Source organism: Heterocephalus glaber, unplaced genomic scaffold (genome assembly GCF_053883595.1).
Source record: "Heterocephalus glaber isolate CG9 unplaced genomic scaffold, H.glaber_assembly_v1.0 deba00001555, whole genome shotgun sequence".
In the NCBI taxonomy this organism is placed as follows: domain Eukaryota; kingdom Metazoa; phylum Chordata; class Mammalia; order Rodentia; family Bathyergidae; genus Heterocephalus; species Heterocephalus glaber.
The window spans coordinates 5,074,147-5,090,778 of NW_028258346.1; the positions used below are offsets into that span (position 1 = coordinate 5,074,147).

Sequence of the window (16,632 nt, forward strand, 5' to 3'; positions counted from 1 at the left end):
CAAATATGAGTGGAGAGATGCCAGTTATGAAAAAACAGACCCACGGGGGGATGTGAGCTTGAACCTTATACAGCTTCTCTTCTGCTTTGGTATTTTTCACCTGGACAAGTGGCTCCAAAAATGTGTCAGCTTTGCAGGGAATTTGTCAGAAATGCAAGTTCCCAGCTGGGCGTAGTGGTGCACACCTGTTATCCCGGTACTCTGGAAGGCTGGGCCAGGAGGATCACAATTACAGTACAGCCCAGTCTGGGTAATTTAGCAGGACCTTGTCTAGAAAAGAAGGGGCGGGGAGGGGGCGGAGAGAATGCATGCTCCAGTGCCTGTGCTACACCTGCTGAATCTTAACCTAGGGGCAAGGCCAAGTAACCTGCATTTTCACAGCCCCGGATGCTGTGTCCACTCTGGTTTAAAGAGCATTGAACTAGGTTTGAAACCAGCTCTCTTCTTGGGCTGGCCCTTCACGAGGGGCTTGTATTAAGAACATAATGAGGGGGCCAGGGATTTAACTCAGTGGTTCTGCCGCCTGCCTCGAAAGTGTGAGGACCCGAGTTCGATCCCTGATACCAAAAAAAAAAAAAAAAAGAACATAATGAGGTAGGGCGGGGATTTAGCTCAGTGAAACCACACCTACCTTGCTAAGCATAAGGTCCTAAGTTTGATCCCCAGTACCGCAAACAAAACAAAACAAAAATGAGGTGACAGCCTTGGTAACAGAAAAGCACTCAATATTTATTATTTTGAAAAAATCTCATTCAGTCAGACCTATTTATATCTCAAGGCCTTGTTTTGGGGATTCCCTCCTGCTTCCTCCTTTTCCCTTCTCCAGAAAAAAACAAATGGAGTAGGACAATTGCTTGAGAAAGAATGAAACACAGAGAAGTGAGCTGGTCCAGCTGGCATTTGCCTGAGGACAGGTTTGTTTTTTCTGTGACACTGGTTTTTGTTTCTTTTCAGCCGAGAAGCATAGAATGGATGACTCACATTTACTGTGAGTCTTTAAATCCTAACTGCAACTGTCAAAATAAGATTAGTGCCTTCCGACCCCATGAAAGGAAGGGGATGGCCCCCCGAATACTGGCCTGGGATTTGTGTGTTTGTGGACTCCCAGCTCTTGAGTGAGTGGAGACCCCACCTGAGTGAAATTGCAGCCTTAATAACACTTCTCTCTTCTCTCTTGCTGTGATAAACAGTTGCTGGCTTCCACATCCTGGGTTAAATAACAGCAGGAGCTATAAAAAGAGTGTCTTGTTAAAGGTGTTCATCTGCTTTAACTCCAGAGGGGAGCCCCAGTGCCAGGGTCTGGAGATGACTAAGAGGAAAGGCATTGAGTCTGGGGCACATTCGAGCCTCCTGGGACACACCCAGGGGGATTGCAGAACAGATTTGGGGCTCTTAGCTAGCAAACCATTACTAAGTAATTTCACCTGGCAGAACTGAGCTGCTGCAGTCACCATCCCTCATAAAATTCTCTGGGAACTGAGAGAAAGAAGCAAGTCAATGAATACTGCTGACTGTCGTCTGTGTCTGTGTGCTAACGTTGCCCTCTGGCAAGGCGTAGCTTGAATTTGGCAGATCTTTTGTTATAAGCTTCAGAATTGTCAATTTAGCAAAACAAACTTAGCCAAAAATGCTTTTAAAAATTTTTTGAATCCAGCAGGGCATGGTGGTGCATGCCTGTAATCCCAGCACTTGGGAAGCTGATGCAGGAGGATCACGAGTTCGAGGCCAGCTTTGACTACAAAGAGGGACCCTGTCTCAATAAATAAATAAATTAAAAAAAAATAAAATCTCCACGTTTGCAGTTTTCAAAGGTATCCAGTAAAGTGAAACTCTATTAGAATTGTGATGTGGCCAAAATTTGGTTGAGGTTCACTTCTCCCTCATGTTTCAGTGAACCTTTCACCTCCATGATCTGCAGCCAAGGACCTTTGTCCCTCCCCAGGAAAAGGGGGCTAGCATATGTTCAGGGCCTACTGTCCCTGTGATGTTTTTCCACCTATATTATCTCACTTAACCCTGCAAAAAAGATACTGAAAATTGAATCTCATGAAAGTCCCTTAGATGAAGTCACAGAGTTCACTCAAGGGCCATGTCTAGCTCCAAAGGTGGTATTCTTTTCACTTGTCTGCCTCACTCTGCTCTTTTTGCTGTCCTCCAATGAAGACCCCTCACCCCTCTGTCCCCACCACCACCTCCTCAGGTCCTTGCAGTCATGAAGCTGCTTTTTGGTCACATTAGTTCAGATGGAAGCCTTTCTCTCAACCCTTCTGCCCGCCCTTTCCAGATTATAAGATACCCTGTACATTTTTCTGTATTGTCTTGTTTATTGTTGGTCCCTGTCAGTGGTGTGCTGGTGAATGTGCAACAACCAGCTCTCCAGGAATTAAGAGAAGCTCTGCTTGCAGGGTTTGTCCATTTCCATGGTATAAACACTCGCGCCCTGGCCATTCCACACTGCCTGCTTGGCTTTGTTGAGTGCAGAGTGGGTGAGAGGCGGGTCATCTGTTCTTGTGAATTGGTAAGAGCTGGCTCCAGCACACCAGAGATTATGGCTTATTTTTTTTGTTGTTTTTTGTGGGGTTTTTTGGTACCAGTGATCAAACTCAGGACCTTGCACTTGGGAGGCAGGCGTGGTGCCGCTGAGCTAAATCCCCAGCCCAATTATGGCTTATTGCATTCACTCATGTTTTCTCGGCACTTTGAAGAGATTCATGAATGAACAAATAGATTAATTAACTCAATCATGGACAAATATTCAATTGACCACATGCTGAGTACCACACTGGATATTTAGGCTAGAGTGCTAAGCAAGACAAATACTCATGAGAACATGACTGCCTTCATGTGGCAGGGGCACTAGACATGAAATAATCAGTTGCAAATTAGCATTAAATTATAATTGAGGTAAGCACTACATAAGGAAACTATGAAGAAGAACTTGGGCCTTTGTGATAGGCAAGAGTCCCCTGAGAAAGTATTCTTTAAGCTGAATCCTTAAAGGGTATGTAAGAGTTAGATAGGTGAAAAGAAGGCAAGGCAGGAGCATGAGTATTGTAGTTAGAAGAAATGACATGTGAAAAGGTCTTGGGGCAGAAGAAAGCTTGTTTTGGACAACAGGAAGCGTAGATGGAACAGAGAAAACAAGGAGGCATGAGATAAGACTGGAGAGGTGACAGGACGGATCATGCATCACTCTGACTGATACACTAGAAGTTTTGGGGGTTTTTTTTGTACCGGGGATCAAACTCAGGACCTTCCACTTATGAGGCAGGCAGCAGAACCACTGAGCTAAATCGCCAGCCCAACACTAGAAGTTTTCAACTTCATCCTAGAGCAGTAGGAAGGCATTACATGTTTTACTCTTGCTTCTGGGGAACCTTGGGCTGGGAGAGTTGCCAGAAGAAAAGCTCAGAGGTTGTATTATTCAGCATTCTTATTGGTGATACAAAATACCTAACACTTGCAACTTAAGGAGAGAGAGGTTTAATATGGCTCAGGGTTTCAGAGGGTCCAGTCCATGTTAATTTGCCTCCAAGGCAGAAACATCATGGCAGAAGAGTATGGTAGAACAAAACTGCTCAGTTCACTGTGGCCAGGAATCAGAGAACTGGAGAAGAGAGCCAGAGAGAAATGGACCAGGGACCAGTTATAGACCCCAAGGTCATGCCTCTAGGAGCTACCCAGACCCACCCACAAGTGTGCTTTACTGATCACCAAAGTTCTCAGGTCAATCAAGTTGACAATCCAGCTTCAATGTCACAGAAGTTACCATGGCAGTCTAGTCAAGAGATCATGACTCCAGGTTGGCAGGGAGATGAAGAGAAGCAGGCCAACAGGACCTGAGAACTGATTGGGTCTGAGGAGTACAGGAGAGGGGGAAAGCCTGTGACTTCCAAGTTTCTCTTGCCATCTTTCACCCCACAGCAAAAACTTAGGTACTCAAAATATTTATCTGTGCTAAAAGGAAAGTAAAGAATATTTCAGGCTCTTCACCAGTGGCCCCATTTCCACCTAGGAACATTCATTCATGAAGCAGTGCCCCAGGCTGGCCCGGAAGGAGGCTGTCTAGGCAAAACAACTGTGTCAGCTAAGCAGCTATTATGGACGTCCCTCGAGCAGCACCAAGACTAGGATTGATGGTCTCCGTGACTTAGTCCTTCCAGTACAAGGGACCATGAGTGAGTGCTGGAGGGCGCTGTGCCTGTAGTGCCCTAGGAGCCTTATGCCCAGTGAGCTTGGAGAGGTGACGTTTAACTGAAATCGAGAGCCATGCTGGGGTCACCTGGCAGAGGAGGTGGAAGGCTGTCCCAGGGTAACAGGAACTCTGAAGACAGTCTCTCCCATCCCCCCAGCTGGTTTTATCACCCTTCAGTGAAATCTTTCCAGGCTCTGAGAAAAAAGTGCTGTTTTTCAATAGCAGCAGGAATCGTCCAAAAAAAACATCTGTTCTTGTTTCAAATGGAAGCGGCCACTGCCAGGAAAACAGCAACGTTGTTTTGTCAGAGCCCAATCTGTATTTATTCTTTTGTCCTTATTTAATTAGATTAATCCCTCAATGGCTTCCCTTGGGTCGGTACAAGTCACTCTCAGCCATAAATCCCATCGTTCTAAAAACAGTATGAAAGGGCTGTCTGCCCAGAGCCAACTGGCCAGCGTGCTGGCCAGCTCTTCCCTCTGCTCGCACCCTGTGTGCATCTGTGGTTCTCTCAGCCGCTGGAGAGGGGACAGCGCTCACTCTGAGGTTTGTTTGGAAGAAGAGACTGAGCCTGGGGTCTCAGGTCATCCAGGGGAGACCAGCCTGTCTGGTGTAATGGGGTGCGACTTTTAAATGGTCTCCCACAGCTTCTCTGGAAAGCCAAGGCTGGGTGCTGCTGCTCCTGTGTGGGGGACCTTGCAGTTATTCCTCAGGCTCTACCCGGATGTCCCAACCTATCCAGAAAGGAAGGAGCATTTCCTTGCCTCTTGCTCTGCCTACTTCATAGGGGGAGGTTTTTTGCGGGGGGAAATGTTGCTTCAAGATCTTGGTTCATTCTAGTTGGTTTTATTTTTTGGTTTTGCTCCTGGGGATTAAACCAGGGCCTTTTATGCTGAGCTAAATCCCTAATCCTTTTTACAATTTTAAAATTTTGAGACAAGGTCTCACTAAGTCTCCCAGGCTAGGCTCAAGCTTGTGATCCTCCTGCCTCAGCCTCTCAGAGTGCTGGAAATACAGGCATGTGCCATGCATTCTACTTTCATAAGGAGTTTTTGGTTGGTTATTATGAGAGCCAACAGTTAGGAAAGAAGAAGAATCACCTGTGTTTCCCCCTTCTTGGTCACCAAGGTTAGGCAGGGCTGCTGACCCTGGAGTGAATATCCTATGGATAAATATTTCTTATATCTCTCGCCTAGGCTTGTAACTTCTGGTGGGTTTTATCATTCCTTCATTATTTCCTATAATTTTTGCACCAGATGGTTTCCATCTAAACCCACAAGAAACCAACATTGAAAATCCCAGTTGAAGTTCCCAAATGGAAATCTAGGATATAAGCCTGCTAGTAAGAAGCAAAGAAATTTGAGTCTACAATTTTTTCCATGTACTTTATTGATTTGAGAGTGAAAATACTCTTTTTAGGATTTTTACAGAATCTTTACTTGTAGAATCTTAAACCTAACTTTTTTTTTTTTTGTACCCAGCATCAAACTCAGGACCTTGTGCTTTTGAGGCAGGCGCTGGAACCACTGAGCTAAATCCCTGCCCCAAACCTAACATTTTTAAATGTGATGAGGTAGATTTTATTTTAAAAAATGATTTAAAGTATGTAATGGCACTGAACCAAATCAGCTTTTATGTTTTTATCAATTTGATATCTTTATCTAAAAGTACAGTAAACTGTGAAACTCAGAGATCTAGGGGGTCATATGCAATATAACCATTGGAGTAAAGAGGCCATCAAGCTTTCTAGCTAGCCAAGATTTTATCACACCTCTAGGAATGAAAGCTTTTAGCCAGAGATGATGCTCTTTAATCCTTTGCTCTGAGCTGGTTTTCTACAGTTGTAACAGTGAGATCTCGGTGTAGCCAGCTGCTGCATAGCACCGAACCATCCCCTTGCTGGGAAGCTGTCATCTTGTCTGTCCAGGAGAGACTGAGTCAGGGGTGCACCCTACCCACTTTGTCCTCTGATAGATTCTTACTTGTTGGCGGTCGATGCAGGCCTGTGTATGTGTGTGTGTGTTCCTACGTTGCATGTGAATTAATAGCCAGGGCTCAGCACTTTGTGCATGTATAATAAATACTTGACCAAAATAAGACTACGAGTAGCCATACATCCATTTTTCCCTTATTCTCTTACTTCTGCCTCCCCTGTTTTGGCTTCTCTGTTTTCCTCATTTGTTACTGGGATGAATGAACAGAGCATGAAGATTTTCAAAGATCTTCCTGTAGATAAATGGGATGAGGAAAGTTGATGGGAACTTGGCCGTTAGGGGCTGTTTGCAGACTTACCACGTTTTCAGTGGAGTAGGAAGTCCTTTCACTACACCCTCCTGCATGCGGTGACCCCATCCGCACAATGTCAGAGGCAGTGCCAAATCAGTTTGGTGCACATCACTGAGACTGTGGTTACGGAGCATGTTCAGTCCCCAGAGGACTGAAGCAGGGCTTGATATGAACAAGTCCAAGTAGCTTCTGAGCACCTTTCACTGACATAGGAAATCACAAATTGATAGTAATTAAAACTTAATGTATTTCATAGAGGTGAGAAATAATTCTAGCTTTAAAAACTATGTTTTTATAAAGAGAAACTCACCAAAATGTTAACAGTGGTTGCCTCTGGGTGGTAGGATGTCAGGGCATTTCCTTTGATTTGTTCTTGTTTTTGAGACAGTCTTGCTATATAGTTCAGCCTGGCCTTGAACTCACTATGTAACCCAGGGTGGCCTGGAACTTGCAGCAGTCCTCCTGCCTCAGCCTCTCAAGCGCTGGAATATAGGCGTGAGCCACCGTGCCCAGATTCCACTTGATGTGGTTTTATTTTCCAAGTTTTCTACTCTGATTAACTTTTAGTACTTGTAGTATTTTAGAAAGTTACTTTCAGCAAAGCTGTGGAGTTATTCGTCCAGTCACCCTGGGTTGGGGTACTTCTCCTCCATAGCTGTGTTCTCATGGTGCCCCTTTGCCTCAGTCCAGGACCTGTGTGCCGTGGAGGACCACGCCTGTGAGCAGCTCTGTGTGAATGTGCCCGGCTCCTTTGTCTGCCAGTGCTACAGTGGGTACTCGCTGGCCGAGGACGGGAAGAGGTGCGTGGGTGAGTATCCTCCTGCAGGCTTCTGGGGCAGAGAGCCAAGCTGGGAAGGCGGGAGGGGAGGCTCCACATGAACCTCCCACACATCCAGCTATTCTCCTCTGGGTTTCAAAAAAAACCACTCAGTTCCTTGGTCTCATTAAGCAGTGTTTGAATTCTAAAGATTTCATTTGTGGCTAAGGTCAGTATTTGTTCACTCAGATCCTCAGCAAAAGGCCTATTTATGATAATCTTATGTGAATAGAGTCATCTATTACTGTATTGCCTGAAAAGGACTGAGTGGATTTTGTTCACATTTTGGTGGCCTGACTTAAATACAGCCTGTGTGTTGAACATGAAATGCATTTGGCAGTGGGCAGGGGAGCTGGGTGGCACCTCAGAGACATTGCCACCTTCCTCCTGCCTATTGGACCTGCTGGTCAGCGAGAGGCGCAAGTGACCACCCCATGTGAGAGCCTATCAGTCTGCATCAAGACAGTGCAGTCGGAGAAAACTGTGGCCTCAGCCAAGCCCAAGCCCTCGGCGCAAGGGCAAGATGCTGTGAACTTGCAGGCGGCTGAGCTCCATCCCACTCGGGCGACTCCGCACTGAGCGGTCAGGCAAGAGGCAGCAGAGCTAGGGTGGTATCCAATGGTCAACACTGGCTCTTAGCTCTCCTCAGCACCTGCAGAACAGGCATCAGGACTGGAGCCTAGATTTTCTCACTGAATCCTGCATTTTCTCCTCCATACCCCATTGCTTTCTGGTGCCCTAGTATATTTTGCTTCCCACAGTGTTTACTTATTTATGTTTATAGCACATAGAATTTACTTGCTCTGGGCCAGGGATTTAGCTCACTGGTGCCGCCACCTGCCTCCAAAGCGCAAGGTCCTGAGTTGGATCCCCGGTACCAAAAACAAAATTTGCATATTCTAGCACACCTTGAATCATAGTGAGGGATGTGAAAGGAGAACAACACAACAAAAAGGTGTCAGCCAGCTATTTGTTAGTGAGCGATGACAGCTTTGTTTGGTTTTTCACACCGGTGAGGCTCATCAGAAGTGTGGAGAATCAATCTAAGAGTCTGGATTTTTTTTTTTATCTGAAAAGGAGACGCTGATGGGCTTATAACTGGGGGTGATTAATAGACGTTTAATGTAATCTTGTGGCAAACTATAGGAGGGGCTCCGGGAGGAGGATGGTGAAGGATGGGAAGGCCATGAACTTGAGCTTCAGACTCTGAGAGCGGTGGGGACAGATTTTAGAGGAGATAATGAATGATATGAAGCTCAAGTTCCTGGAGCCTCACTTAGCTTCTCCTTTCCCCTGTATTCTTGGTACCTTCCTTCCTCCTTCCCTGCCTCCCTCCCCGTTCCTCAGCCAGTGCCCAACCCCTGGCCCGTTCCACTCCCCCTCCTGATAATTACCGTCCTCTCCTGCCTGGCCTTCCAGTCCTTCACCGTCCTCCTCCCGGACTTATGACTGCCTCGATGAGAGTTCAGTTCCTGGCCGCTGCCTTGGAGCATTTCTGTACATTCCCATCTGTGGAACGCTGTGTTTGAGTGCCAAAGCCCCACCTCCCTGCACCTCAGGTCCCTGTGCATGGTTCTGAGTGTGTTTCCACATTCAAGTGATCAGCTAAGATCCTCCTCTGCTTTAGCGGAGCCCTTCAATTCGTAATGCATTAGCTGCTGCTACCACTGCCACTGTGTTTATCGTCACCCCAAACTTTGTGTTTGAAAAGAGCATTTATCTCTACTTTTGAGGGCAGCTTTCCTCTCGGGCTTGCTCACCTGATGCCCGTGGCCTGCCTTGTATTTTCGGTAACTTTGGTCCTGTGTGTGTCCTGCCTGCCCAAGCAGATTGTAACCTCTCAAGGGCAGAGGCCACTTGTACTTTGCATCTCACAGTGGACCCATGATGTATTTTTCTTGAAGCATTGACTGAGACTGAACAACTGATCACAATCCAGAGCATTCAGGTTCTCTTGAAAAATAAGTATTTTCCCTTTGGTTTTTTGTTGTTGCTGTTGTTGTTGTTTGTTTTTTGAGACAGGGTCTCTATGTTTTCCAGGCTGGCCTTGAACTCACTATGTAGACAGGCTAGACTTGAACTCATGGTGATCCTCCTGCCTCTGCCTCCCAAGTGCTGGGGTTACATGAATGTGCCACCATATTCAGCATAAGTCTCTTAACCTATGTTTCAGTTATTATATCCATAAATTGAGGATAATAACACCTACCTTAAAGAGTGGTGGTGAAGCCAGAGATTTAGCTCAGTGGTTCCGCTGCCTGCCTCACAAGCACAAGGACCCAAGTTCCATCCCCAATACCCGCCCCCAAAAAATAGAGTGGTGGTGAGAGTCAAATGAGTTAATATATTTGAAGCAGTACAGTATATATAAGTGCTTATTAGTATGATTACTATCATAACAAGAACAATGTCTGATAGGTAACTGGTGAACATTAGTTGAATCTTGATTATATGTTCTTTATGAAACTTTGTCTACTTATGAATGTTTGCCTTTAATAATGTATCTAAGAAGGCCAGGGATTTAGCTCAGTGGCACTGCACCTGCCTGGCAAGCTCAAGGTCCTGAGTTTAACCCCCGCCCCTGCCCAATGTACCTAAGATATGGTACATTTGAAAATCCTACGCGGCCCTGGTGTGTCCAGAATGATGGTAACAGGTGACTGATCGCATGGGGATTTAGCCCGGCATTATTGAACCCTTCTGGACATTGTCCCTGGGTTTGTAGTTCGTGCTGCTGTAACAAACTACACCAGGCCTCTGGCCGACACAGCAGACATCTGTTCTCTCATGGCTCTGGCAGGCAGAAGTCCGAGATCCAAGGGACAGCGTGTTGGTTCTCTCTGGGGTCTCCGCCCTTGGAGATTCTTGTGGATGGCCACCTGCCTGCTGTGCCCCACCTGGTCTTTCCTCTGTGTCCAGCCCTCCTAGTACCTCATTTGTGTCCTGATTTCCTCATGTAAGGACACCAGTCAGAGAGGGGGAGGGCCTCCCTGATAGCCTGGTTTTATTTTCTTCCAGTACTGGGGATAGAACTCAGGCCCTTCACATCCTCACTACTTTCTACATATTTCTTATTCCAAGACAGAGCCTCTCTAAATCGCTGAATTACCCAAGCTGGGTTCACACTTTCAGCCCTCCTGCCTCAGCCTTCCAGAGTGCTGGGATTGCAGATGTGTGCTATTATACCCAGCTAGCAGCCCCGTTTGACCTCAATCACCTCTTTAAAGGCTCCTGTCTCCAAATACAGTCACGTTCTGAAGTATTAAGGGTTATCATGTTGACTTTATAGGGGAAGCACAATCTGCCCATAACATTCCTCTAGTGCTATCAGAATTCATAAGAAACCTCCCCTGAGCTTTAAAAAGGTGAAAGATTTATGAGATCTAAAGAGAAACCAGAGTATACCCTGAGCTTTAAAATCCTGCATATAGAAATCCAGTCGTGGGTGGGAAGGTTTAGTGAGTCTCTGTGTACGTAAGTGTCTAATACGTGCTCAGCAAATAAATTGGCTCTACCATATCTCTCATGACACATTTGTTTTTCCTCACTTTATCATCAACAAATGTTAAAATCCTAATGCTCCTCTTTAAAATAGCCTGTTTCCGCAGAGTGATTCCTGCTGAAAAACTGGAGATGTGAGCAGATTATAAATCAGAAATGCCCATCTTAGCTTTTATTACCTTGCACCTGAGTGTCATTTATCCATGAACAGCCAGGCGCTCTCCCACACAGGCTGGCTTCTGACTCCAGCATCCTAGCTCTCTGTGATCTGGAAGGGAAGCGGGCACCAGGGAATGACTCTGCTCTTCCCGTTTGGAAAGGAGCATGTGGGCATTTCAGGCAGAAATGACTGAGAAAGGGTTTGTTGATGTAGCTGAGGACTGAGAACAATAGAGACATTCTGGAGTTACACGCAAAGGCCGCCTCTATACATCTGGCCCCTGACCTTGGCCTTCCTCTTTTATTTTTTTTTCCGGCACTGGAGATTGAACCCAGGACCTTCACACTGAGCTACAGTCCAGTCCATTTATTTATCTATTTTACAATTTTGACACATGATCTTGCTAAGTCACCAAATTGCCTAGGCTGGGCTTGAACTTGTGAACTTGAGATCCTCCTGCCCCAGCCTCCCAGAGTGCTGGGGTTACAAGCATAGGCTACCACGCCCAGCCCTTTGTCTTCTTTTTTGCAAGCACAGTTTTACAACCAAGGAAGTTGTGCAATGAACCCAAAACATTTAGCAAAGGATGTCAGAGTTGGACACGCTAGAACTTGGCCTTGAAACATCGGAGGTTCAGGGACCTGGAAATGAATTTCTCTGTGTCCAGCTGCTGCATCGATGATCTCATCTGTTGTCCCGGTGACCTAGCAGTGAATCGGTGGGTGGCTCTCAAATCAAGGTGGGCTTTGGACACCTTCTAATCACACAGACCGGGGCCTTGGGACCAGTGATGCTTGAATGAAATTGGGCCTATGGCTGCCAGATTAATGGAAAACGTAGCTCAAATAGGAAAATCCCAGTAAAAGTACATATCCAGACCCACCTTAATTGAGCCAGGCGTTGTAGGCAGACCCCTGTAATCCCAGCACTTGGGCCTGTAATCCTAGCACTCGGGAGGCTGAGACAGGAGGATCGCAAGTTTGAGGCCAGCTTGGGCTACATATTGAATTCAGGGCCAGCCTAAACTACCAAGTGAGACCCTGTCTCAAAATATACAAGCGAACAAACACTAGACCTACCTTAATTAATTTTGTTTAAAACACATAAATGTACATTTAATAGCAAATAATTTTACAAATACACTCAAAAAATACAAAGGTTGATTTGAATACAAATATTTTTAAATCTTTGTTGCTTGTATCATACCAATAACATGGAATTGATATTGTCTGATTTTCAATTTTGGGTTCTTTAAACTGGAACAAGGATTTGAAGACTTAGGTAGACTAGCCTAAAGACAGAATCCTTATAAATATTAATGAAGATGACCTGATCTTTTCCACTTGTTTCATCCATGCCTGGTCCTACAGCAGTTTTGGTTAGGAAATTGCCTCAAGTCTTTCCAAAGCTATCAATTTAATTTATATATTTTTTTTAAAAAATCAGTTTCTCACAGTGCTTGTATTTGTTGCCTGTTATTATATTTAAATTAATTATAATAGCCTGTATAAATAGCATATATTGGTTTGAGGGAAAACAACTTTGTCTTTTTAATAAAGGCTCTTAGATTTTAGCATGCATAGAATATCCGAGAGCTGGTTCCCGAGCTCCATACCCAGAGTTTCCGACCCCCCTGAACCGGGCAGCACCTGAGAATTGGTGTCACTGAGAAGTTTTTGAATGATGGTTGCTGCAGCCACTTCCCAGACTGCACTCTCAGAACCAGAGCTTTCTAAACCCGCCTGGGGCAGGGGAGCAGCACACAGGGTCCTCAGGCACAGGTGTTCGTCACAGCCATGCGCATACAGCCAGGCATGAGCAGGCACAGGGTCTAGCATGCTCCAGGCTTCGGGCCCCAGATCATGTGTGAAGAAAATGTTGATGGATCAAGAGTTGGCTAAATGGAGGTCAGTTAAGGGGCTGCTTCTCTGTACAATTTTTTTTTTTTAACACTTGGGCCAATGTTGGCTGTTCTATTCTATGGAAGAAGAGGATTCTGGGAAATTTGGAGTGTGTAGCTTAGATCAGAGTCTTTTTGTTTTTCTTTTAAGAGTAGGAAAAATTTGTTGAGAGAAAGAAAGCTAAAGAGAGACAGAAGGGGGACCGGAAAGTGGGTTTCCCTGATCAGAGTCTTAAACAAATGATGGGGCAGTATAATCATGGACTGTCCCTATGAAGGTCAGAAATTTCTGGACTCAAAGATTACATCTTTTGGGATGAGAGAGCTCAAGAATGAAGTACAGACTGAATTTCTGTCTTTTTGGAATAGTGACCTGACCACTCATCATTGTAGCATTGTCAATGTGCTGGAACTGAGAAGCCAGATTAGCAGCTCCTCCCGTGGAGGGGACACTGAGATGTGGGTGACAGAGACTGGACTGGCTGACTGACAGTGACACCCACAGCAGGGGCTGGGAAGCTTCCAAGATGGCGGGCCAGGCCCAGTGGAAGAAGTTGAGGGTGGCAACTGCCAGTGGCTAACGTAAGCCCATGTGAGTGAGCCCCACTGCAGGGCCACCTCCTCCGACACACAGACTGGGGTATGTGCCCGGGCATGGTGCTCCTTAATCTCAGTGTCCCCAACATCACCAGTAATTTGTTTAACAACCATTGTTTCTTGAAAGATGAGAAATTAACTTTTAGGAGGCTTTGATGCTAGCTAGATATTTATATTATGACTCAACCCAGCGTCTGGCTAATGTCCCATGATGTTCAGACCCTGAGACAATGTCATCTTGTCCCCACCATAATGACAGATATCAGGTACTATTAGAACTGTTTAGAGAGGTGACGTTACAAAAAATAGCATGTTAGACAGAAAATAAAGCCCGGGAGCAAAAGAAAAAATACAACACAGGCAATTACCCTTTAAAAATCTTCAGCTTTTTACTTTGCTTCTATTAGTTATTGTGTTAAATGTGTCGCTGTCTTCTCTACTGCATAATTTTGCTTTTAAAAAATCATACATGTGGGTGGGGGATTTAGCTCAGTGGTTCCACCGCCTGCTTTGCAAGCACAAGGTCCCGAGTTCGGTCCCCGGTAACAACAACAACAAAAAAATCATACATGTGTATTAATTTGTTCTCGTTCTTATTTACAAATGTTTGACATTAATATATACTAATACATTGCAGAGGGAAACATTTTCTTAAAGTTTGTACATAATTTTACCACCTTAACACAACAAGCTTTCTTATTTCTAATTTCCTGGCTCTGCCTCAGAAAAGGATATAATCACTGTGAAAATACAATTTTGGGGTCTACTTTTTTTTCACCAGATTTGGTTTGTCTTCCTGTTTACAATTGGGTCATCATAATTATAATGGTAAGTTTTTCTTAGATGAGAAACCCAAAGTATAAATAATGTAAAGTGCAAAATAAAAGATAGATGATAGGAAAGAAGAAGGTAGACCTTTTGCAGATGGGAAGGGGATCTAGGGGTAGAGGGAGACCAGAACTGGGTGGGGGCATAAGGACTAAAATACAACACACACCCACCCACCCACACACACACACACACGCGCGCGCGCGCGCATAGTCCCAGAGTCAGCTCTAATTCCTCTCTTTCTCTTGTTTCACTTCTAATCCAATAGGAAGCCTCTCCACCTTCTTCACATCTGCCTAGTGATTTTGTTTCCTAGGGCTGCTGTGACAAAGCACCACACACAATGGCAGTGTTGCAGAGTACTGGTGGCTGGACCTCTTAAATCAGGGTGCTGCTTCTGGTTCCATATGAATTTTAGGACTGTTTTTTCTAGTTCTGTGAGGAATGCTGTTGGTTTTTTTTTTGTACTGGGGATTGAACTGAGGACCTTGCACTTTCGAGGCAGGTGACGGAACCACTGAGCTAAATCCCCCGCCCCTGCTGTTGGTATTTTAATTGGGATTGTATTAAATCTCTGTATCGGTTTTGAAGGATGACCATTTTGACAATATTGGTTCTGGCTTTCTGGGAACAGAGGCTGTCTTCCCACTTTCTGAGTCCTCTTTGATCTCCTTTTTCAGAGAACTGTAGTTTTTTTGTGGTTTTTTTTGGTACCGGGGATCGAACTCAGGACCTTGTGCTTGCGAGGCAGGCGGCAGAACCACTGAGCTAAATTCCTGGGCCAAGAAGTGTAGTTTTTGTGGTAGAGGTCTTTCACTTTCTTGACTAGATTAATTCCTAAGTATTTAATTTTTCTTGATGGAGTTGTGAATAGTATTGTTTCCTCATGTCTTTCTTGGTGGGTTCATTATTGATGTACAGGAATGCTATTGATTTTTGTGGGTTGATTTTGTATCCTACTACATTGCTGAATTTGGTTATGAATTCTACCAGTCTTTGGTGGAAGTTTTTGGATCTTCTATGAACAAGATCATGTCATCTGCAAATAATGATAATTTGACCTTTTCCTTTCCTATACATACCCCTTTTCCTTCTTTCTCTTACCGGATTGCTCTGGCTAATGTTTCAAGGATTGTGCTGAACAGGACGGATGATAGTGGCCATCCTTTGACTTGTTCCTGATTTTAGAGGGAAAGCGTTCAGCTTCTCCTCATTTAACATAATGTTGACCTGAATTTCTAACTGAACTCTGAATGCGTCATGTTTCCTGCAGCTGTGGACTACTGCGGCTTGGAAGACCATGGATGTGAACATGAGTGTGTCAATGCAGACGGCTCCTACTCGTGCAAATGCCATGAAGGATTTGCTCTTAACCCAGATAAAAAAACATGCACAAGTAAGTTTCATACACGCACGCACACACATTTACACTGTTGCTGTGGGAACTGTGGCAGTGGAAATCTCCCAGGCGTGGATTAGCGTAGGGTTACATCCAGGAGGTCCACTCCCTTCTGACTCGAGTCCTCCTGGGCCAGGCCTTTCTACGTGGTCTAAGGCTTCAGCCTCCTCCCACTCCATCTCTCCAGTCGAGGTGTCTGGTGAAGGTATCTTTTGATGGAAACCGCACTTGGGCATCCTAATCCAGCTCAGAGCGTGCCAATAACCAGACCACCTTCCTTTACCTCCCTCAGCCCAGCCCGCTCATCAGTATTAGCAGAGCTTGAGGAATATTTTCAGCAAAGCTCTGTGGCTTGTGGGCTCCAGTTCTGACTCCACACAGTGCTAGAAAATTGCTGAGCCAGAAAGAACTGAACGTGGTTTTTCTGGGCAGGGTAGAGATAGGTGGATGGTCTTTTCCAGAGAACCACTCAGTTTTTACTGCAGCTATTTTGTTCTGTTTGACTTATGTTCCCCAAATCAGAACACAAAATCTACAAAGTAGAGGTGGTCGTTAGTTTTGCAAAAGGATTCTAACAGTGTTTTTTAAATGTGGAGTGTGTGGTATCACGTTAGGAGTTGTGTGTGGATCATTATCCCAGTGTGTACAGGGTCACTTGGGAGAGGTTCTTAGTTGTGAGGGCCCAGTATTTTTATTTGTTTTTAAAATATTTTTTTAATTTTTATTTTTAAATTTTTTTTGTACCGGGGCTCGAACTTGGGTCCTTGCACTTGAGAGGCAGGTGGCGGAACCACTGTGCTAAATCCCTGGTCCAGGGCCCAGTATTTTTTTTTTTGGTACCGGGGATCGAACTCAGGTCCTTGGCTTGCAAGGCAGGCACCGGAACCACTGAGCTAAATCCTCAGCCCTAGGGCCCAGTATTTTTAAGAGGCAGAGTTTAATAAGATAT

The 16,632-nt window shown here is 45.1% G+C and overlaps 1 protein-coding gene across 16 annotated transcripts in view; it reads left to right on the plus strand.

Moving 5' to 3' along the window:
- Positions 1-16,632, plus strand: part of Matn2 (matrilin 2) — a 134,150-nt gene that overhangs the window by 67,084 nt on the left and 50,434 nt on the right. For 11 of the 16 annotated variants that reach the window (XM_087190651.1, XM_087190655.1, XM_087190659.1 and 8 more), the window contains 2 exons: positions 7,167-7,289; positions 15,558-15,680. In XM_087190651.1, the coding sequence (XP_087046777.1) occupies positions 7,167-7,289; positions 15,558-15,680 (246 nt within the window). The remainder of the gene's footprint in view (positions 1-7,166; positions 7,290-15,557; positions 15,681-16,632) is intronic. The other 5 variants (XM_087190658.1, XM_087190662.1, XM_087190663.1 and 2 more) reach the window with 1 other exon arrangement.